We start from the raw sequence: 22,728 nt of genomic DNA on the forward strand, positions 1-22,728 counted from the left end.
TATTTAGGGGCGCCTGGGTGGCTCAGCTGGTAGAGCCTCTGACTTCAGTTCGGGTCATGATCTCATGGTTCGTGGGTTCGAGCCCCACGTTGGGCTCTGTGCTGTCAGCTCAGAATCTGAATCCTGCTTCAGATTCTGTATCTCTCTCTCTCTGGCCTTCCCTTGCTCAGGCTTTGTCTCTCTCTGTTACAAAAATAAACATTAAAATAAATAAATAAAATTAATTTATTTTGAGAGAGAGAGAGATAGCACGAGCAGGGGAGGGGCAGAGAGAGGGAGAGACAGAGAATCCCAAGCAGGATCTGCACTGGCAGATGCGGGGCTCAAACCTATGAAACTATGTAATCATTACCACAGCCAAAACCAAGAGTCAGACCCTCAACTGACTGAGCCACCAAGGAGTCCCTAGGGATGGCATTTGAAAACAAAAAACTGAACTAAACAAACTTGAAAATTTAACAATTATTTCTTCAGTATTACTCCTGTTCCAAGGTTTGCTATGGTGAGTGTTTCATATGCTAGCAGCATAGAAAACTCATTATCGTTTTTTTTTTTTTTTAAGTCTATTTATCTTGAGAGAGAGAAAAAAAAAAAGCATGAGTGGGGGGAGGAGCAGACAGAGAAAGAGGAGAGAGAGAATCCCATACAAGCTCCAGGCTGTTATCCCAGAGCCTGATGCTGGGCTCGATCTCACAAACTGTGAGATCATGACCTAAACTGAAATCAAGAGTCCAATGCTTAACTGAATGAACCACCCAGGTGCCCCCAAAACCCATCATCATTAAGACATACCTCTTCTGAGTCTTGTGATTTGGTAGTTTCTTCATTCAAAACATATCGTCCTCTATAAAACTCCCTTATCCTTAGATTTAAGGTTTCAGTTTCTTTTTTCAAATTCTCATAACTTGGTAGTGGTTTACTGGCTGTATCTGAAGTCCTAAAAGGTAAAGACTCATCCAAGCTATTCTGAGATCCCTGCAGGGAAGGAGAATGTCTGTCTAGGTCACAATCTATGTCATCTTCATCAAGTTCTTCTTCTTTAACCAGAGAGGCTGAAGAGAGTTTCAGACACAAAGAAGCATAATTCTGGCCATACAAAAACCTCAAAGTTTCTTCTGTCTTCCACTCAATCAAAGTCTCCTTCAGGACTTTAAGTAAGTTTGCCTTTGCAACTTCAGGGCACATCTGCACTGAATTAGAGGCTGATCTAGAAACCTGGTTTGATTTGGCAAACTTTCTCTTAAAATGCTCAGCACTTTTCTTACTTATGCCTACTAGAGTTACTTTTGAACTACTGTATTTATTTCCAGAATTTTCTGAAACTTCTACTTTTTCTTGCAAAGGACTATTTGGAGAAATCTGAGTACTTACTTTCTGTGAAGGAAGTTCACAAGCAGCAGCTTTCTCCTGACTATCTAATGTGCAATTGCCTAGCTGCTCAGAGACATCTATTACTGTCTGTTCTTTGTCTTCATGCTTGGAGTTAGCTTTATGGCCGGCTTTCTTTTTCATTATGCTTTTTTTGTGCACCTTTGGACTTACACCCATTGCATCTACCAGTCTGTTTCCTGGTAGAATGGAGGAAACAAAGTCTTGCTCATTGTCACTGTTACTGTCACTATGAGTGCTAGAAGAACTAGATTCATAATGCTTCTCAAAATGGCCAGGATTGTCAATATCTGATGTTTTAATGGCCTTAGTGCATAGCTGTACTTCCTTTCCAGAATGGCCACTGTAGAAGGAAAGAAACAAAATAACTATAATGAAAAAGCAAAACGTCCCACAGTTATTTATATTTTGTAACTTTCAAGCATTACCTATAGATTATATATATATAGATATATAGATATATCTATATATCTATATGTGTTTCCGTAGATACACACATATACACATATACATGTTTTCGAAGAATGCTATATAATCTATGATTTCTCTGCATCTTATTTATTTGATATAATTCTACCATCTTCTTTCTTTTTTCCCGTTTTTTAAAGTGTTAAAGGAGTACAGCAAAAAGAAAAAAAAAACCTTGATAATTTCATCCTACTGAATTATTTTGATTTTTGCTTGTTACATTTCTTTTTCTTTCTTTTTTTCTTTTTTTAAACTCATGACCTGATGATCAAGACCTGAGCGGAGATCAAGAGTCGGACACTTAACCGAATGAACCACTCAGGTGCCTCTGCCTGTTACTGTTCTGTGACTATTTTATATATACTCTCTAAAAAAAGGTTTTCTTTTGAAAACTTCATTCCTGCTTTCTCAAAAAAATGTATTACAGAAACTCTGTTTAGGTTTTGAAAGATAACAAGATAAAAAGACATGTTTAAACCTTTCCCAATTATGGTTGATAGTTATACAGAAAATTCCATAGATAAAAATCACAAGAAAGTCTTAGCAAAAACTAAAATTAATAAAGAAAATTAATATTTGTCAATGAAAGATATTGTATTTGAAAACCCAGAGTTATTACAGAATGCTAAAAATAAAAGACAGTAGTTTTCCCTTTGACTATGTTCCTTCAATTTTCATTTTTTTTAATTAAAAAAAATTTTTAATGTTTACTTATTTTGAGAGAGACAGAGGGAGAGAGGGAGGAGGGACTAAGAACGAGGAGAGAGAATCCCAAGCAGGCTCCACACTGTCAGCACAAACGTGGGGCTCGATCCCACAAACCATGAGATCATTACCTGAGCTGAAACCAAGAATCGCACACTTAATCAACTGAGCAACCTAGGCGCCCTGCTTCAATTTTCAACTGGGTTTTAAAAAGATTAAGAATTATGAAAAGGTGAAGGAAAAGAGTAGCTTTGTCTATACAAACCTGAGATAGGAAATGTTAGGTGAGAAACTACTCTCCAGCAAATGCACATATCAGAACTTTAAAAGAACTCTTTTAGGATAACAATTCTGTGTAAGTAGGGGCAGGGAATTGTGAGGGTATGTAGGAACTTTCTACTTTTCAAGCAATTTTTCTATACACTTAAAACTGCTCCCCCAAAAGGATATTCATTTTTTAAAAAAAAAAAATTTTTTTTTTTCAACGTTTATTTATTTTTGGGACAGAGAGAGACAGAGCATGAACGGGGGAGGGGCAGAGAGAGAAGGAGACACAGAATCAGAAACAGGCTCCAGGCTCTGAGCCATCAGCCCAGAGCCTGACGCAGGGCTCGAACTCACAGACCGCGAGATCGTGACCTGGCTGAAGTCGGACGTTTAACCGACTGCGCCACCCAGGCGCCCCAAGGATATTCATTTTTTAAATGATTAAAAAAATAGACTAAAATAAAATAATGCAACATTAAAAAAAAAAAGCATGCTTGGTGGAAGTATAAAGAAAGAAAAAGAAAAACAGAGTTGAAAGTAAGGTTGTGGGGGCTTAGTCAGTTAACCGTCCAACTTAGGCTCAGGTCATGATCTCATGGTTGGTGCGTTTGAACCCTGTGTCAGGCTCTGTGCTGACAGCTAGCTCAGAGCCCAGGGCCTGTCTAAGGATTCTGTGTCTCCCTCTCTCTCTGCCCCTCCCTTGCTTGCACTTTCCTCTCTCTCTTTCAAAAATAAATAAAACATAAAAAAAAACAAAACAAAACAGTAAGGTTGTGGATGGGAATAAAGAAAAGATAACAAGTTTATTCAGTATTAGATACCATTTTTTAGTTAGAATCTAACCTATATAGCCACGAGACTGTCTCTTGTACCTGAAGTAAGCATAATGTTAAAAAAAATTAGAACAATTTGACTTTCATAGGTTTCATACTTTCTCTTGGAATTTTAAAGTAATTATATTTTTCTATATTACTTTGAAGCTATAAATTTAAAATATATATCAATAAATAAATATCTCTTACTTGTGCTCAATTCCATGTACTAAAATAGTGGCTAAAAACCAGGAAAATTTATGCTGATAAAAGATATAAGAATGTGTTTTGAGAAACAGTCATGATTGGGCAAGCAACACCACAAGAACAGTTAAGAAAAATATCACAACTTGGAATTTTTCTATTAATGCTTTAGACACTCTTCCAAATAATACATAATTGGCATATTAAGCTTTGAAATCCTATAAAATAAGACTAAAAAAACCTTTCAACAAATGTAATTGGCATAATCTAGTTGACAAAGAAGCACAGTATCTCAGATGGAAGCTATGTTTGTGTCGTATTTCAACAGGTTCAATTAGACTTCATTGTAGGAACAGCTGTACAATAAATCATACAGATCAAACACATCATCTTACTATCACAAAAGAAAAAGCTGTACAAGGCAAATATTTCTTTGTGTGGGCTAAAATGGGCACTTACCTCATGCATCAACACAGGAAGTCCAAAAGCTCGTATCACCTGGTTTACTCTTAATGTTTCTATTAACATAAATATATAGAAGGTAAGTAATACTGATTCAACCATACCTTTGTCCTTCCTGTAGCAGTTGAAACTCAGGATCCCTGTGACAAAACATAGGAATAAAAAATTGAAGGCAACTGGTATGTCAAACATTTTCAAGTGTTTGTTATAACTATATTGGATAGAAAATATAATTAAAAGGAAACAGTTCATTTAAAGTTTTAAAGAAAAAATTGAAGAACAAAGTATTGTGAAACTCATCCATAAGAAATATGGATTAATCTGTTATCCAAAATTTGTTCATATTTTAGGACTAAGTTCAATTTCCATGAGTGTAATAAAGTTTTCCCTGACTAACCTGACTAAAGTAAATCACTCTCTCCTATGAGTTCCAGAGTCAGTATTATGTATTCAATTAATATATGTTAATCAGGTACTCCTCTATGGCTTAATACTAGAATTATTATCTAAAAGTCTTACTTTTCATATGTTTAAGTGTGGTTTCTTACCAAACTACAAGCTTCTTGAGGGTAGGAATTATGAACCACAATTCTCCTCTATTTCCTTTATATAGTCAATAAGAATTTTTGCTCTAATTTCTGAGAAAGCATTGTATCGTAGTATGGATATGAACTATGTAGATCAGGTGATTGAATTCAATTCTAGGAACAATTTTTCTATGCAATACCAGAAATTACATTTGGCTGGGCATCATGGATATTTAAAAGACAGAGAGAAAAGCTCTTAGAAAGCCAATACAAAAAGGAACAAATAGCAAGTGATTCCAAGAGGACAGGAAAACTCTATAAAATATTTCTGAAGTGACTCAGGAAAAGTGACTTCTAAAGATTACAAAAATGGATTAAATAAAAGTGAATATACAGGGACACCTGGGTGGCTCAGTTGGTTAAGCAACTTCAGCTCAGGTCATGATCTCAAAGCTTGTGAGTTCAAGCCCCGCATCGGGCTCTCCACTCTCAGTGCAGAGCCCACTTTGGACCCTCTGTCTCCCTCTCTCTCTGCCCCCCCCTCCATTCTCTCTCTTTCTCTCTCTCTCTCTCAAAGTAAACATTAAAAATTTAAAAAAGAAAAATATACAAAGAAGAATACACAAAAAATGGAGTGATAATCCATGTTTATCAATAGGGAGACTCAATATTGTCAAGATGTCATTCTCAACTTGATCTACAGATTCAATGTAATCCCAATCAAAATCCCAGCAAGTTATTTGTGGATATCACAAATTGAGTGTAAAGTTTGGGAGGAGGCAAAAGACCAAGAATAGCTAACACAATAATGAAGAACAAAGTTGGAGAACTGACATTACCTGACTTCGAGACTATAACGCTACAGTAATGAAGACAGTGTGGTAGTGGTCAAAGAACAGATAAATAGATCACTGGAACAGAATAGAGAACCCAGAAATAGATGCACACAAATATATTCAACTGATCTTTGACAAAGCAGCAAAAGCAATATGAGGGAGAAAAGACCATTTTTTCAACAAAAGGTACTGGAATACTGAGTATTCACATGTAAAGAGGTGAATCAAGGGGCACCTGGGTGGCTCAGTGTGTTGGGCCTCTCTGTTGATTTCAGCTCAGGTCACAATCCCAGGGTTGTGGGATTGAGCCCTGTGTTGGGCTCCGCACTGACTGCAGAGTCCACCTGAGATTCTCTTTCTCTCCCTCTGTCCCTCTCCACTACTTGGACTTTGTCTCTGTCTCTCTCTCTCTAAAACAAACAAACAAACAAACAAACATACAAACAAGTGAATCAAGACAAAGAGTTATACCATTCACAAAAACTAACTCAAAATGGATCATAGAACTAAATATAAAACACAAAACTATACAAAAAACTCCAACAAGATAATATAGGAGAAACTAGATGACTTTTTAGATAGGACACCAAACACACAATCTATGCCTGAAAAAACTGGTAAGCCAGGCTTCATTAAATTAAAAAAATTCTGCTTTGTGAAAGATATTGTCAAGAGAATAAAAAGAAAAACCAGATTAGGAGAAAATATTTACAAAAGACATACTTGATAAAAGACTATTATCCAAAATATCAAATAACTCTTAAAAGTCAGTAAGAAAACACCTCAATAAAAATGGGTCAGAGACATTAAAAGACACCTCACCAAAGAAGATATAAAGACGGCAAGTAAGCATATGAAAAGATGCTCTACATTATATGTCATCAGCAACTGCAAATTAAAAGAACAGTAAGATACCACTACACTTGTTAGTATAGCTAAAATACAGAACACTGACAACATCACATGCTGGTGAATGTTTGGAGCAAGAGAACTCTCATTCATTCCTGGTGAAAATGCAAAATGGTACAGCCACTTTGAAATACAGTTTGGTGATTTCTTTGAAAACTAAACATACTCTTACCATACAATCCAGAACTCTTACTCCTCGGTATTCACCCAAAGGAGTTGAAAATTTACATCTACATACCATTTGTACCTATGTGGATAGAACTAGAGGGTATTATGCTAAGTGAAATTAGTCAGAGAAAGACAAATATCACATGACTTCACTCATATGAAGAATTTAAGATACAAAACAGATGAACATAGGGAAGGAAAGCAAAAATAATATAACAACGGTGGGGGGGAGACAAAACAGAAAACACTCTTAAATACAGAGAACAAACAGAGGGTTGGTGGAGGGGCTGTGGGAGGGGGGATGGGCTAAATGGGTAAGGGGCATTAAGGAATCTACTCTTGGAATCACTGTTGCACTATATGCTAACTAACTTGGATGTAAATTAAAGATAAATAAATAAGAAAATTTACGTCAACACAAAAGCCTGCACAGGGATGTTTACAGCAGCTCTATCCATTTTGCCAAAACTTAGAAGCAATTAAGATATCTTTCAGTTGGTGAACGGTTAAATAAACTGTAGTAAATTCAGACAACAGATTATTATTAAGCATTAAAAAGAAACTAGCCACCATCAACCTAGAAAAAGACAGGGAAGAAACTTAAATGCATATTACTAAGTGAAATAAGCCAGCCTGAAAAGAACATATTCTGTATAATTTTACTACCTAATATTCTGGGAAAGGTAAAACTATGGAGATAGTAAAAAGATCAGGGTTGGGGCGCCTGGGTGGCGCAGTCGGTTAGGCGTCCGACTTCAGCCAGGTCACGATCTCGCAGTCCGTGAGTTCGAGCCCCGCGTCAGGCTCTGGGCTGATGGCTCAGAGCCTGGAGCCTGTTTCTGATTCTGTGTCTCCCTCCCTCTCTGCCCCTCCCCCGTTCATGCTCTGTCTCTCTCTGTCCCCCAAAAAATAAATAAACGTTGAAAAAAAAAATTAAAAAAAAAAAGATCAGGGTTTATGACAGGTGGGAGATGAATAAGTGGAGCACATAGGATTTTTATGACTATAAAATTACTCTGTATAATAATGTAATTAATGTTGGATTCAAGTCATTATATATTTGTCCAAACCCATAGAATGTACAAAGCTAAGAGTGAACTCTAATGTAAACTATGGGCTTTGGGTGATAATGATATGTCAATACAGGCCCATCAATTGTAACAAATGAGCAATTTTGTTGGGGGATGCTGATAATGAGGGAGGCTATACAAGGGTAGGGGTAAGGAGGGTATATGGGAAATCTCTGTACCTTCCTCTCCATTTTGCTATGAAGCTAATATTGCTCTAAGGAATAAAGTCTATTAATAGAAAAAAAAGTAAATATAAGAAACTAGACATACATGAAAGAGAAGCTAAGGCATTGAATATTAATCCCATTTAAAGGACAAAATAGGGTTCCAATGAAGGCCATGATATTGCAAAAAAGCATTTCAATTAAAAAAAGTTAAGCCAAATGGATAGATAGAACCACAGGTTATTCGAGTTATGACATTAAAAGGCTGCTAATCAAAAAATGTCAGTTAAAGATATTTTTCTATATAATTAAGCATCAGAGTTGACCACATAATACTGCCTAGATAATCCATTTATCTTGTGTTCAGTCTTAAGCAGAAGAGGCACTGCTATGAATGGACTCTCCTACCAATCCTCTCCTTAAGTTATGGAAGGCACCGCTAACTAATCAAGGCATTCTTTCCCATTATATTCCTTCTCAGCACCACACATCAGGAGACATATGGGATGAAACCAATATTTGCCATCCCTGCTTTAGAGATTCCCCTGTAGTTCAGGAATTCTCAAAGACCAATAATAAAAAATTTAGAAGGAAAGGCAAAATAAGACAATGGGCAATGAGCTGCCTGAGAGTAAAATTTTAATCTATTTTTGTTTTTTTCCTTAGTCCCTCAGCCAATTGAGGCATATCCTTTCCCAATCACCCAATATTACCCTGTTTACACTACTTCTTCTACTCACTAAAACTCTAGTTATAGAAGCTACCTTGGGTTGGTGTTCCTCAAAGCAAAGGACACTACTTGGATGGTGACTAGCCTTGATTGCCCCAGGGGATATTTATAACTCTCATTAAGAGCTTTTTTGGCCTAACTTTTACAACAGAGGATTTTATTGCCTCTCACAGGTACCTGTAGTTCTTTCATTCTTCCTATCCCACATCCCCATCCAAGTCTTCCTGGCTAAAATTGTCAAGGTTCAGTGCCTTGCAGCTGCCTGGCATTTAGTCCTATAGGGTCTGAGTATCTCTATAGGTAAGAAAATATGTATAGACAGTGATTCTCAATTGGACTCTTACACTCAACAGCTAACCTACAAATGCAGGGTATATATTCCATTATTCCTTCAAAAATAAAATTCTGAACTATTATATGTATGATTTATGCTGGGTATATTAAGTAATATAAAGAACAGGTTCTTATTCTTAAGGACGTTACAATTTAGTAGGAGAAAAACGCCTGTTCTAAGAGCTTCACAAAGGTTAATCCTCACGAGAATGAGTAGCTACAATTATTATCCCCATGTTACAGATAAAAAAATTTGAGTACTAAAAGAATAAGTAGTGGAAAGCCACACAACTGGTAAGTGGTAAAGCCAGAAATCAAATCAAGACAGCAGGGCTCTTAACTACATTTTGCATCACATAATTTCAGAGAATATATGTTAAGTATCATGAGAGATACATGAACTGCTACAACAAATTACAGAAGAAATAAAAGTTGCTTGTTGAGCCAGTGAAGAAAAGCTTTAGATTCAGTTGGGTCTATAAAGATTCATATAGTTTATATATAAAAGCCTTTAAGGCTAACTCTATGGATCTGAGGTTTTACTCCATAAACCTCTCCCTTTTTCCTCTTGCCTTTTAGGATATTATCATACTTAAATCTATCTTGAGAAAATAAACACAGAAACCAACAAACCCTGTCCTTCAATCATACAGCTCCCCCCACTCCCTTTTTCATTGTAACCTTTCTTTATAGGAGTCTGCACTGGTTTTCAATTCCACATCTCCTATTCAATCATCACCCCTCTGCCTCCTGGAATCTGTATGCATTACTCTACTGAGATGTTTCTTGCTAATATTACCAATCACCATAGAAATGCTAAACTTAATGGATATTTTTCAGGGTTCTGTCCCTACCAACCTTTTTAAAGTAGAAGAAAAATAATCAACTTGAGAGAAGAGCTTGAAAGAGTGAGAAAATAGAAATAAATCATGAAGCAAGCCTTGGTGACAGAAGAAAAGAATCAGGAACATAGAAAGTATAAGCAATGAGGCAAAGAAATGAGAGAGGATAAGAAAATAACGTTGAAGGAAATTCTGCTGGATGCACTCAATCATTTAGTTAAGTGGTAGGTTAAATTATCTATAATGAGTTGGGGATTGGGTTCAAAGTTTAAGGAGAGAAGAAAATGTGTGAACTTATCAGAGAGTCAATAAGAAACAAAGAAAAAAACATGTGAACACATGAGTGAGATTACACAGAATAAAATGGAACAGGGCCAAAGGAATGGAAAGAGTGCATGAGGCTTTGGTGTCAGATCTGGGTTTAAATTCCAGATCTATATAAATGAGCCTAGTGTTCTGGGTTAGTCACTAAACCTCTGTGAGCTTCAGTTCTACCACCCATAAAATGAGTAATAACACTTCCAAGGGGTCTTGTAAGGACTGAGACAGCTTATTTAAAGCACTAATGTTCTAAATGAGACAGCTTATCTAAAGCGCTTGAGAACTTTACTCAATAAAGATCAGGAACCCAAGCACAGAAAAAAAGGGTGAGGGAGGAGTTAAGATGGTAGAGGAATAGGGGGACCCTAAGCTTGCCTAGTACCTCAAACACAGCTAGATAAAAATCAAATCATTCTGAACACCCAAGAAATCAATCTGAGGACTGAGAGAACAAAACTGCAAGTCTACAAGTAGAATTGTAGAAGGTAGGAGCTGCGGAGACTTGATTTGGGGGAGGTAAGAACTGCGGGTGCTGTGGAGGGGAAGGAGCCCTGCTTATATAGAGTACTACAAGGTATTAGAAGCAGTGGAGCCCAAAATCTGAAGTTGTAGAAGTCTGCCCACTACAGGGGTCCAGCCCGGTTTAGTGGTGCTCCTATGGTGAAGGAGAGTGGAGAACCGAGAGTGGACAGCATGGACTGAGGATCCCCTGGGTCACATGAGGAGAAACAGTTCCCCTCCACTCCCCTTGGGAGTGGCTGCAAGGCCTCTCCAGGGCCAGAAGAATGGATGGCACCAATGTGCTGTACTGTTGCCAGGCACAGCAGTGGAAACACTGGCTGAGGGCAGTGAATCTTTTTTTTTTTTAATTTATTTTTTATTTTTTTAAATTTTAAATTTTATTTTTTAAATTTATTTTATATTTTTTAAAATTTACATCCAAATTAGTTAGCATATAGTGCAACAATGATTTCAGGAGTAGATTCCTTAGTGCCCTTACCTATTTAGCCCATCCCCTCCCACAACCCCTCCAGCAACCTTCTGTTTGTTCTCCACATTTATGGGTCTCTTCTGTTTTGTCCCCCTTCCTGTTTTTATTTTTGTTTCCCTTCCCTTATGTTCATCTGTTTTGTCTCTTAAAGTCCTCATATGAGTGAAGTCATACCATTTTTGTCTTTCTCTAATTTCACTTAGCATAATATTCTCCAGTTCCATCCATGTAGTTGCAAATGGCAAGATTTCATTCTTTTTGATTGCTGAGCAATACTCCATTGTGTATATATACATATATACATATACATATACATATACCACATCTTCTTTATCCATTCATCCATCGATGGACATTTGGGCTCTATCCATACTTTGGCTATTGTTGATAGTGCTGCTATAAACATGGGGGTGCATGTGTCCCTTTGAGACAAGCACACCTGTATCCTGTGGATAAATGCCTAGTAGTGCAATTGGTGGGTCGTAGGGTAGTTCTGTTTTTAGTGTTTTGAGGAAGAGGGCAGTGAATGTTTTTTTTTTTTTTTTTTATATATATATATATGAAATTTATTGACAAATTGGTTTCCATACAACACCCAGTGCTCATGAGGGCAGTGAATCTTGATGCAGGCTTTCTGTTCTGCTTTGCCTAAGATCTGAACCACTGTGTGGTCGTGTGACTGCTGTCTTGGACAAGCTGGCAAATGGCAAAAGCATGGCAAGGCCCTCTTCCAGAGGAACAGCTTGGAGCCATGCCAACCAAGTCCCTAAAATTTGGAGTTTAGAAACCCAGCCATGGGCCTGAGACAAAACAACGTGGACATAAACAGGGTGAAGGCAGCCTGGGACATAAGGGAGATAATTGTGTTCTCTTCTGTGAGGGATTCCTGAAGAGTGGTGGGTGCAAGCTCTCTGCTCTGTGGATAAGAGAGCTGAGCAAACCCATTTTGCTCCCCCGTCCATCAGCACTGACTGACCTCAGTGAGCTAACCAGCACCACCAAGTAAAGACCTGAGCTGCTTACACCAAGCCCCAGCCCTGCTGCACCCTGCTGTGCCCTGCAGGTGTATCTCAATGAGGGCAAGTTGGCCTGAGAAGCAGCACAGAAGCTGGCCCCAGAAGACCAGCACAAACCCCTTGTACACTCCCAACTCCACTGATCATAGAATGCTGCAAAGCTTCAGCTCTAGGGGAAATAGGGTCTAGATTCCTTTTTATTTTTTTAACTTTTTAGTTTTATATGTATATATATATATTTTATAATATATATACATATAAATAAAATATATATATATTAAATATATATATTATATATATATATATATAACTATATAAATACAAATATTGCTTTTATTTTTAGATCTAGCTTCTTTTAACAAGCAGATCAAATCATATTTTGTCTGGACAAAATGACAAGATATAGGAATACACCCCAAAAGAAAGAGCAGGAGTAGAAGTAACAGCCAGGTATTTAATCAATACAGATAGAAGATGTCTGAACTAGAATTTAAAACAATTATAAGAGCACTAACTGGGTTTGAAAAAAGCATAGAAGACACTACAGAATCATTTACTGCAGACATAAAAGAACTAAAATCCAATGAGGACAAAATTAAAAATGCTATAACCAGGATGCAAACCTGAATGGATGCCATAATACCAAGGATGAACAAAGCAGAAGAATGAATCAGTGATATAAAAGATAAAATCACAAAAAATAATGAAGCTGAAAAGAAGAGGGAAAAACAGGTACTGGATCACGAAGGTAGACTTAGGGAACTCAGCGACGTCTGAAAACGTAATAACATTCATACCATAGGAGACTCAGAAGATGAAGAGACGGAAAAAAGGGGCAGAAGGTTTATTTGAGCAAATTATAGCTGAAAACTTCCCTAATCCGGGAAAGGACACAGACAATGAAATCCAAGAAGCACAGAGAACTCCAATGAAATTCAACAAAAGCTGGCAATCGCCAAGGTATATCATAGTCAAATTCACAAAATACCCAGAGAAGGAAAGAATCTCCAAAGCAGCAAGGGGAAAAAAAAGTCCTTAACCTACAAAGGAATACAGATCAGGTTCGCAGTAGACTCATTCACAGAAACTTGGCAGGACAGAAGGGATGGCAGGATATATTGAACATGCTAAATGGGAAAAATGTACAGCCAAGAATACTTTATCTAGCAGGCCATCATTCAGAATGGAAGGAGAGATAAAGAGTTTCCCAGAAAAACAAAAACTAAAGTTTGTGACCAGTAAACCAGCCCTAGAAGATATATTAAAGGGGACTCTTTGGGGGGAAAAAAGACCAAAAGCAACAAAGACTAGAAAGGAACCGAGAATATCACCAGAAACACCAGATTTACAGGTAACACAATGGCTAAATTCATATTTTTCAATATTCACCCTGAATGTAAGTGGACCAAATGTTCCAATCAAAAGATATAGGGTATCAGAATGGATAAAAAAAAAAAACAAGATCCACCAGGGGGGTGCCTGAGTGGCTCATTGTGAAGTGAAGTCAGATTAAGCGTCTGACTTCAGCCTAGGTCATGATCTCACCATTCCCGAGTTTGAGCCCTGCATCAGGCTCTGTGCTGAAAGCTTGGAGCCTGGAGCCTGTTTCAGAGTCTGTCTGTCTGTCTGTCTCTATCCTTCCCCACTTGTGCTCTGTCTCTCTCTCTCTCAAGAACAAACATTGAAAAAGTTAAAAAACAAAAAACAAAAAACAGAACAAGACCCACCTATATGCTGCCTACAAGAGCCTCATTTTAGATCTGAAGACACCTGCAGATTAAAAATTAGGGGATGGGGAATATTTATCATGCTAATGGACATCAAAAGAAAGCTGGAGTAGCCATACTTCTATCAAAAAAACTAGATTATTTATTCCTCCAACTTGGGAGGCAATTATATATATATATATATATACAATTCAATATATATAAATCAATTAATATATAAATATATATATAAGTCAATTAATATAGAAATATATAAATCATTTAGTAACAAGCATATATAAATATATATCAATAACAAATTTATAAATCAATTAATAACAAGCATAAAGAAACTCATCAATAACAATACAATAGTAGTAGGGGACTTTGACCACCCCCCCCCCCCGACTTACATCACCGGACATATCATTCTACACAGAAATTTAACAAAGAAACAATGGCTTTGAATGCACCCCAATGCACTTAACAGACATTCAGAACATTTTATCCTAAAGCAGCAGAATATACCTTCTTTTTGAGTGCACATGGAACATTCTCCAGAACAGATCACATACTGGGTCCAAATCAGCCCTTAACAAGTACAAAGAGATCAAGATCATTCCATGCATATTTGTAGACCTCAACACAATGAAACATGAGATCAACCACAAGAAAAAATTTGGAAGTACCACAAAATACATAGAGGTTAAAGAACATCCTATTAAACAATGAATGAGATAACCAGGAAATTAAAGAAGAAATAAAGAAATACATGGAAGCAAATGAAAATGAAAACATAGCAGTTCAAAACCATTGGGATGCAGCAAAAGTGGTCATAAGAGGGAAGTATACTGCCATACAGGACTACCTCAAGAAATAAGAAAAGTCTCAAAACAGACCTAACCACATACCTAAAGGTGCTAGAAAAGGAAAAGCAAATAAAGCCAAAAGCCAGCAGAAGGGAAATAATAAAGATCAGAGCAGAAATAAATGATATAGAAACAAAAAGTAGAACAGGTAAATGAAACTAGGAGCTTGTTCTTATCAAAGCCAGACTTATCAAAAAGAGAAAGGACCCAAATAAATAAAATCATGAATGAAACAGGAAAGATCATAACCAAAACCACAGAAAAAGAAATAATCATAAGAGATTATGAAAAATTATATGCCAACAAATTGGGCAAAACCTAGAAGAAATGGACAAATTCCTAGAAACATAGAAACTACCAAAACCGAAACAGGAAGAAATAGAAAATTTGAACAGGCCCATAACCAGCAAAGAAACGTAATCAGTAATGAAAAATCAATACACAAAAGTCCAGGGCCAGATGACTTCCTAGGGGAATTCTACCAGACATTTAAAGAAGAGTTAATACCTATTCTTCTCAAATTGTTCCAAAAAATAGAAATGAAAGGAAAACTTCCAAACTCATTCTACGAGGCCAGCAATACCTTAATTCCAAAACCAGACAAAGAGCCCACTAAAAAGGAGAATTACAGGCCAATATCCTTGATGAACATGTATGCAAAAATTCTCAAAAAGATACTAGCAAATCAAACCCAAGAGTACATTAAAAGAATTATTCACCATGATCAAGTGTGATTTATTCCTGGGCTGCAGAGATGGTTCAATATTTGCAAATTACTCAACGTGATACACGATGTTAATAAAATAAAGGATAAGACCTGGGGCGCCTGGGTGGCTCAGTCCGTTAAGCATGACTTCAGCTCAGGTCATGATCTCACAGTTCGTGGGATCGAGCCTCATGTCGGGCTCTATGCTGACAGTGCAGAGCGTACTTGGGATTCTCTCTTTCTATCTCTGATCCTATCCCACTTGCATGCTCTCTCCCAAAAGTAAATAAACTTAAAAAAAAAAAAAAAAGGATAAGAACCATATTATCCTCTCAACAGATGCAGAAAAAGCATTTGACAAAATAAATACAGCATCATTCTTTATAAAAACCTTCAACAAAGTAGGAATAGTGGGAACGAAACTTAAAATCAGAAAGGCCATATACAAAAGACCCACAGCTTATATCATCCTCAATGGGGAAAAACTGAGAACTTTTCCTCTGTGGTCAGGAATAAGACAGGGATGTCCACTCTCACCATTACTACTTAACAAAGTACTGGAAATCTTAGCCTTAGCAATCAGACAACAAGAAAAACATCAACAAGAAAGGCATCACAATCAGCAAGGAAGAATCAAAGTTTCACTATTTGTAGATGACATCATATTCTATGTAGAACCTGAAAGACTACACCAAAAAATTGCTAAACTGATACATGAATTCAGCACAGTCATGGGATATAAAAATCAATGTACAGAAATCTGTTGCATTAATACATATACCAATAATGAAGCAGCAGAAGGAGAAATCAAGGAATCTACCCCATTTACAATTGCACCAAAAACTATAAGATACCTAGCAATAAACCTAACCAAAGAGGGGCACCTGGGTGGCTCAGTCGGTTAAGTGTCCGATTTCAGCTCAGGTCATGATCTCGCAGATTGTGGGTTCAAGCTCTGCGTCAGGCTCTGTGTTGACAGTGTGGAGCCTGGAGCCTGGAGCCTGCTTCAAATTCTGTGTTCCCCTTCTTTCTCTGCCTCTCCTCTGCTCACACTCCATCTCTCTCTCTCCCTCTCCCTCTCTCTCTCAAAAATAAACATAAAAAAAAAAATTTAAACCTAACCAAAGAGGTAAAAGGTCTGTACTTTGAAAACTATAGAAAACTTATGAGGGAAACTAAAGAGGACACGAAAAAATGGAAAAACGTTCCATGCTCATGGACTGGAAGAATCAAACATTGTTAAAATGTCTATATTGCCTAATGCAATCTACACATTTAATCTTTATCAAAATTCCACCAGGATTTTTCATAGAGCTAGAACAAACAATCCTAAAATTTGCATGGAACCACAAAGACTCCAAATAGCCAAAGCAATCTTGAAAACAAAAAGCAAAGCTGGAGGCATCACAATTCCAGATTTTAAGCTACATTACAAAGCTGTAGTCATCAAGACAGTATAGTACTGGCACAAAACCAGACATATAGATTAAGAGAATAGAATAGAAAACCCAGAAAAGAACCTGCAACTACATGGTCAACTAATCTTCAACAAAGCAGGAAAGAATATTCAATGGAAAAAGGACAATCTCTTCAACAAATGGTGTTGGGAAAGTTGGACAGCAACATGCAGAAGAATGAAACTCAACCACTTCCTTATACCACACACACAAATAAACTCAAAATGGATGAAACACCTAAAATGTGAGACAGGAAACCATCAAAATCCTAGAGGAGAACACAGACAGCAACCTCTTTGACCTCGGCCGGAGCCACTTCTTACTAGACACATCTCCAGAGGCAAGAGAAACAAAAGTAAACATGAACTAATGGGACTTTATCCAGATAGAAAAGCTTCTGTAAAGCGAAGAAAACAACAAAACTAAAAGGCAGCCTACAGAATGGGAGAAGGTATCTGCAAATGACCTTTTTGAGAAATAGTAATCAAAATCTATAAAGAGCTTCTCCAACTCAACACCCAAAAAACAAATCTAGTGAAGAAATGGGCAGAAGACGTGAACAGACATTTTTTCAAAAAAGACATCCAAATGGTTGACAGACACATGAAAAGATGCACATCATCACTCATCAGCAGCAAATCAAAACCACAATGAGATACCACTTCACACCTGTCAGAATGGCTAAAATTAATAACAAGAAATAACAGGTATTGGCAAGGCTGCAGAGAAAGGGAAACCGTCTTGTACTGTTGGGAATGCAATCTCGTACAGCCACCCTGGAAAACAGTATGGAGGTTCCTCAAAAAGGCAAAAACAAAACTACCCTATAATCCAGCAATCACATTACTAGGCATTTATCCAAAGGATACAAAAATACTGACTTGAAGGGGTATATGCACCCTGATGTTTACAGTAGCATTATCAACAATAGCCAAACTATGGAAAGAGCCCAAATGACTACTGAAGACTGATGAATGGATAAAGGAGATCTGGTATACGTATATATACAAAGGAATATTACTCAGTTATCAAAAGAGTATTTTGCCATTGGCAACAAGTGGATAGAGCTAGAGTATGTTACACTAAGCGAAATTAGTCAGAGAAAGACAAATACCATATGATTTCACTCATAAATGGAATTTAAGAAACAAAACAGATTAACATAGGAAGGGGGGGGAGAAGACAAAAAGAGAGAATGAAGCAAACCATAAGAGACTCTTAACAATAGAGAACAAACTAAGGGTTGATGGTGGGGACGTGGATTAGATGGGTGATGGGCACTTGTTATAATGAGCATTGGGTGTTATATGTAAGTGATAAATCACTTAATTCTATTCCTGAAACCAATATTGCACTCTATATAACTAACTAGAATTTAAATAAACATTTTAAAAGAAAAAAAAAAGATGACTGTCACTTGGGAAGGTAGACATGGTAGAAGGTTAAGGGAGAAAGAATCTGGGATTGTTTGAATGGACAATACTGTAACTGCTGACTGTGGAGCTCAAGAAAACAAATTTAATGAAAGTCTGTCCAACCTAGAAGAATAGAGCTAAGGTAGAGACAGGAGGTCAAAATGAGGTTACAAAGCATACTCAAGAGTGATAGCTGTAGATGAGATAGAGGTTGTGGTCACAACGGGAAGCTCTTATTTCAAGATCTTGGAGGTAGAATAGCCCATATAAGAGTAAGTCTATGTATGGCTGAATTAAGAGATAATCAAAATGTAAACACTATTCTGAATCATGAATGCAGTTTAAGATAATTTTATGAGAAATACCCAGCTACATAACAACATTTAAGGAAAAACACTTAAGAATTAAGAAAAAAAAAAAACAAAAAACAAACCCTCAATTTCTAAAGGTAAGGGGAAAGCCAGAATATACAAAGTGCCTACCATATGGTAGGTGGCCTTGGCTTTCTTTTTTTTTTTTTTTTTTTTTTTTGTGGTGTAATATACATTACATAAAATTTACCATTTAAACCATTTTTAATTATAGTTCAGTGGCATTAAGTACATTCGTATTTTTGTACAACTATCACCATCATCCATTTCCAGAATATTTTCATCTACCCACACTTTGTCCTAGCTGTTTTTTATACAACTTCACTTAATCCTCATATAACTTATGGCTTTTTTTTTCTTTACAGATGAGGAATCTGAAGTTTTGAGAGGTTAAGCAATTAACTAGTATATCTAGGATTCAAATTTGGATCTTTCAAAGTTCAAGCTCTTTCTACAACATGCTGCCTGTAAAATCAGAAAAAAGACTTTAAAAAGTTGTGAGGGTACTACCTTTGTTTAATCTTTCTCATAGGAACTCAATATACTTTACAAGTGACCATTTTCCCCTCCTTTGTTTCATTTTTCTTACTTCAGGTAAAGAAAACTATATTGAACATTGTTTCTAGATATTTGATGAGTAATCTTAACAGTCTCCCTGATACCCAGTCTGTAAAATGGAGAATAATATGTGACACTAAAATAAATTAGATTGGCACTTAATAAGGTTATTAAATGAAAGGTTCAATATAAAAATTCAGTTTTATTGTTTTGCTATAGCTGTTTAGAAAGAATGAGGCACTAAGTTATATTGCATTCTTTTCTATCCTTAAATGAAATTCAAAAGCTATTTGTTAAAAGTGCCATGTCTCTTTTCAAAACGTTTTAATGTTTATTTTTGAGAGAGAGAGAGAGAGAGAGAGAGAGAGAGAGAGAGAGATTGTACAAGTGGTGGAAGGACAGAGAGGGAGAAATAGAATCTGAAAGCAGGCTCCAGGCTTTGAGCTGTCAGCTGAGAGCCCGATGCAAAGCTTAAACCTGTGAACTATGAAATCATGACCTGAGCCGAAGTCAGACACTTAACCCACTGAGCCACCTAGGTGCCCCTCTTTTTTTTTTTTTTTTAAGTTTATTTATTTATTTGGAGGGAGAAAGAGCACATGGGGGGGAGAGAGAGAGAGAGAGAGAGAGAGAGAGCGCGCGCGCGCGGGAGAGAGAACCCAGAGCAGGCGCCACACTGTCAGCACAGAGCTCAGTGCAGGGCTCGAACTCACGAACTGTGAAATCATGACCTGAGCCAAAACCAAGAGTCGGATCCTTAACCGACTGAGCCACCCAGACACTGCAAAAGTGCCATTTCTCTTTGTTCTATGTATCTTCCATTCCCCTCGAAGTTTACATTGCCCCGGATTATTCTCAATCTGATAGGACCTCAACTTAAAAAACAAAAATAATCATGTTAGTTAAAGAATACCTTCAAACTGCTTCTTCATAAACATTTTAATGTTATTTTCACCGAAGTATAAATTACATGATTAACTGCAACTTTAGCAATATAAATCTACAACTAGAAATAACTTGTGCCAAATAACCTTGTGTGTATATATGCACATATATGTGTTTGTATCACTCAGAATATGTGTACTATACATAAACCAACAAAAGCAGCAGGCTACAATTCCCCCCTGTGGTGGAAATTTTTCAAATATAATATGAGACATGTTAAAACGTCTTTAAGACAAGTTTTTATTCTGTACACCCAGCAACAGAAGTGGCTGTTCAGGAAGAGGTTAGAGAAGTTGTTCTGCAGAGGTTTTTGGCTTCCGCACCTCTGAGATTATACTGTTTATTGCCAAGAAGCATGTGTGAAAATCCCCTACTCTGGGCCACATGATGGCGCTTTTAGCTCTGTCAGCATTAGCCATTCACCCCATTTTGATCTTTTAAACTATAATTTGATTCTCAACATTTGTCCTTCCTTCTTAGTTTTAACTCCTGATTTTTTAAGTTACAAAGAAACCGCGTTCCTTCAAAGATTTGTCAGAGCCTGTAGTGAACAAAACAGGATTTATAAATGGAACTATATGACTATCTAAATGAGCGTACTGTCTAAGAGGAACAAATATGTGGTCTGTCTCTGGCCACCAAGTGGGTGAAAAATTTCTAACTCACAACATGAGATGCATCATACTGCGTCATGACCCAGTCCATCTAGGTCAATGTTCTGTCTCTGACACGGCATCAGGAGACATTTTGGGAGAAGCACTGCTGTTCTTCATGACATTGAAGATACACTCCACATATTTTTTCATATCTTAATAATAAAAATGAGGGACTTGAAAACCTCTAAGGCACCTTCCGACTCCAAAGCCTCAATAGAAGTATGGAGCTAGAATTCATGAATTTCTCTATATCCTTCTTAAAGCTACTTACACATTTTAAGCAATGAGATACACAGCCTTCTATGGTATAAAATAGTATCTTAGCAGTGTTAAGGGACACTAAAGATTTTAGTATTTTGGAGTCTGGTGAATAAATTTATATTAGCTTTCATAACAATATAAGACTAAATTGAGTCAAATTCAACATTCTGTTTCCAAAGAGTATGGAAGATCATAGTGTCCCTGAAGATGCCAACTTCAAGTTGTTCTGAACATGCTATAATATATTCCTGGGTTTCTTCATAATTTAAGAACTCCGTTCCAATCTTTCATCAGCCTTTATCTTTATAGACTGAAGAGTTCAAATTATTCAAGTCAGTAACATTTATTCTAAATTCTTAAATGAGACAGACTTCCCTACAAAATTTTCCCAGTCTTATGCTTACAATTTTAATTTTCACCACTTTTTTTTTTTTTTTTTATAAATTTTTTTTTAAACGTTTATTTATTTTTGGGACAGAGAGAGACAGAGCATGAACGGGGGAGGGGCAGAGAGAGAGGGAGACACAGAATCGGAAACAGGCTCCAGGCTCTGAGCCATCAGCCCAGAGCCTGACGCGGGGCTGGAACTCACGGACCGCGAGATCGTGACCTGGCTGAAGTCGGACGCTTAACCGACTGCGCCACCCAGGCGCCCCAATTTTCACCACTTTTTATAAATAAGACATTTCCTATCTAGGAAACTTTCACTGCAGTAGCAGTTGACTGACTCAGAACTGCAAAACATTAGAACTAAAGGGAACTAAGAGTTTAATTGCAACTTTCTACTTTACCAATGAGGAAACTGAGACTTAGTGTTGATAAGAGACTTTCCTATAGTGAAACAACTAAAAACCTAAGCTGGATACAACAAAACAGTACTTAAAAAAAAATTTTTTTTAATGTTTATTCATTTTTGAGAGACAGAATAAAGCATGAGCTGGAGGGGGGCTGAAAGAGAGGGAGACAGAATCCAAAGCAGGCTCTAGGCTCTGAGCTGTCAGCATAGAGCCCAATGTGGGGCTCGAACTCACTGACCGCTAGATCATGACCTGAGCCAAAGTCAGATGCTTAACCGACTGAGCCACCCAGGCGCTCCAAGAGTACTTTTAAAACTGCATATTAGAATTTTAAAACTGCATATTAGAATTGACCAACCAATTAAGTGGATTGCTATCAGCATTAAAAAAAAAAAAAAAAAAGCAACAGAGTAGGAGCACCTGAATGGCTTATGCAACTGGGCTTCTGCCTCTTGACTTCAGCGCAGGTCATGATTCCGAGGTCATGGAATGGAGCCTGCATTTGCTTCTGTCCTGACAGCACAGCCTGCTTGGGATTCTCTTTCTCCCTTTCTCTCTACCCCTCCCCTGCTTGTTCTCTTTCTCGCAAAATAAATAAATAAACATTAAAAGGAAAAAAGCAATAGAGTAGAAAGTATCAGGCTGTTCAAGTAATGAGGATAAATATCATTTTATAAAACTTTGTTTCAGTTACATGTGTATTGAATCATAACATAAAATATACTTATAGTGGTCAAAAATTTTGGAAATCATTGCAATAAAATACTCAATTC

At 37.0% G+C, this 22,728-nt stretch overlaps 1 protein-coding gene across 5 annotated transcripts in view; it reads right to left on the reverse strand.

Moving 5' to 3' along the window:
* The window catches only part of RPAP2 (RNA polymerase II associated protein 2), a 99,689-nt gene that overhangs the window by 58,905 nt on the left and 18,056 nt on the right, over positions 1-22,728 (reverse strand). For all 5 annotated transcript variants that reach the window (XR_006962742.1, XR_006962745.1, XR_006962744.1 and 2 more), the window contains exons 7-8: positions 4,412-4,447; positions 793-1,732 (exon numbers count right to left, since the gene is read on the reverse strand). Coding sequence is in view for 2 of the 5 variants with exons in the window: in XM_047083670.1 (XP_046939626.1) it covers positions 793-1,732; positions 4,412-4,447 (976 nt within the window). In the remaining 3 variants the exon portion in view is untranslated. The remainder of the gene's footprint in view (positions 1-792; positions 1,733-4,411; positions 4,448-22,728) is intronic.

This window comes from Lynx rufus, unplaced genomic scaffold (genome assembly GCF_022079265.1).
Source record: "Lynx rufus isolate CCGP_SWC_20201006 ecotype Redwood Valley unplaced genomic scaffold, mLynRuf1.p SCAF_2, whole genome shotgun sequence".
NCBI lineage: Eukaryota > Metazoa > Chordata > Mammalia > Carnivora > Felidae > Lynx > Lynx rufus.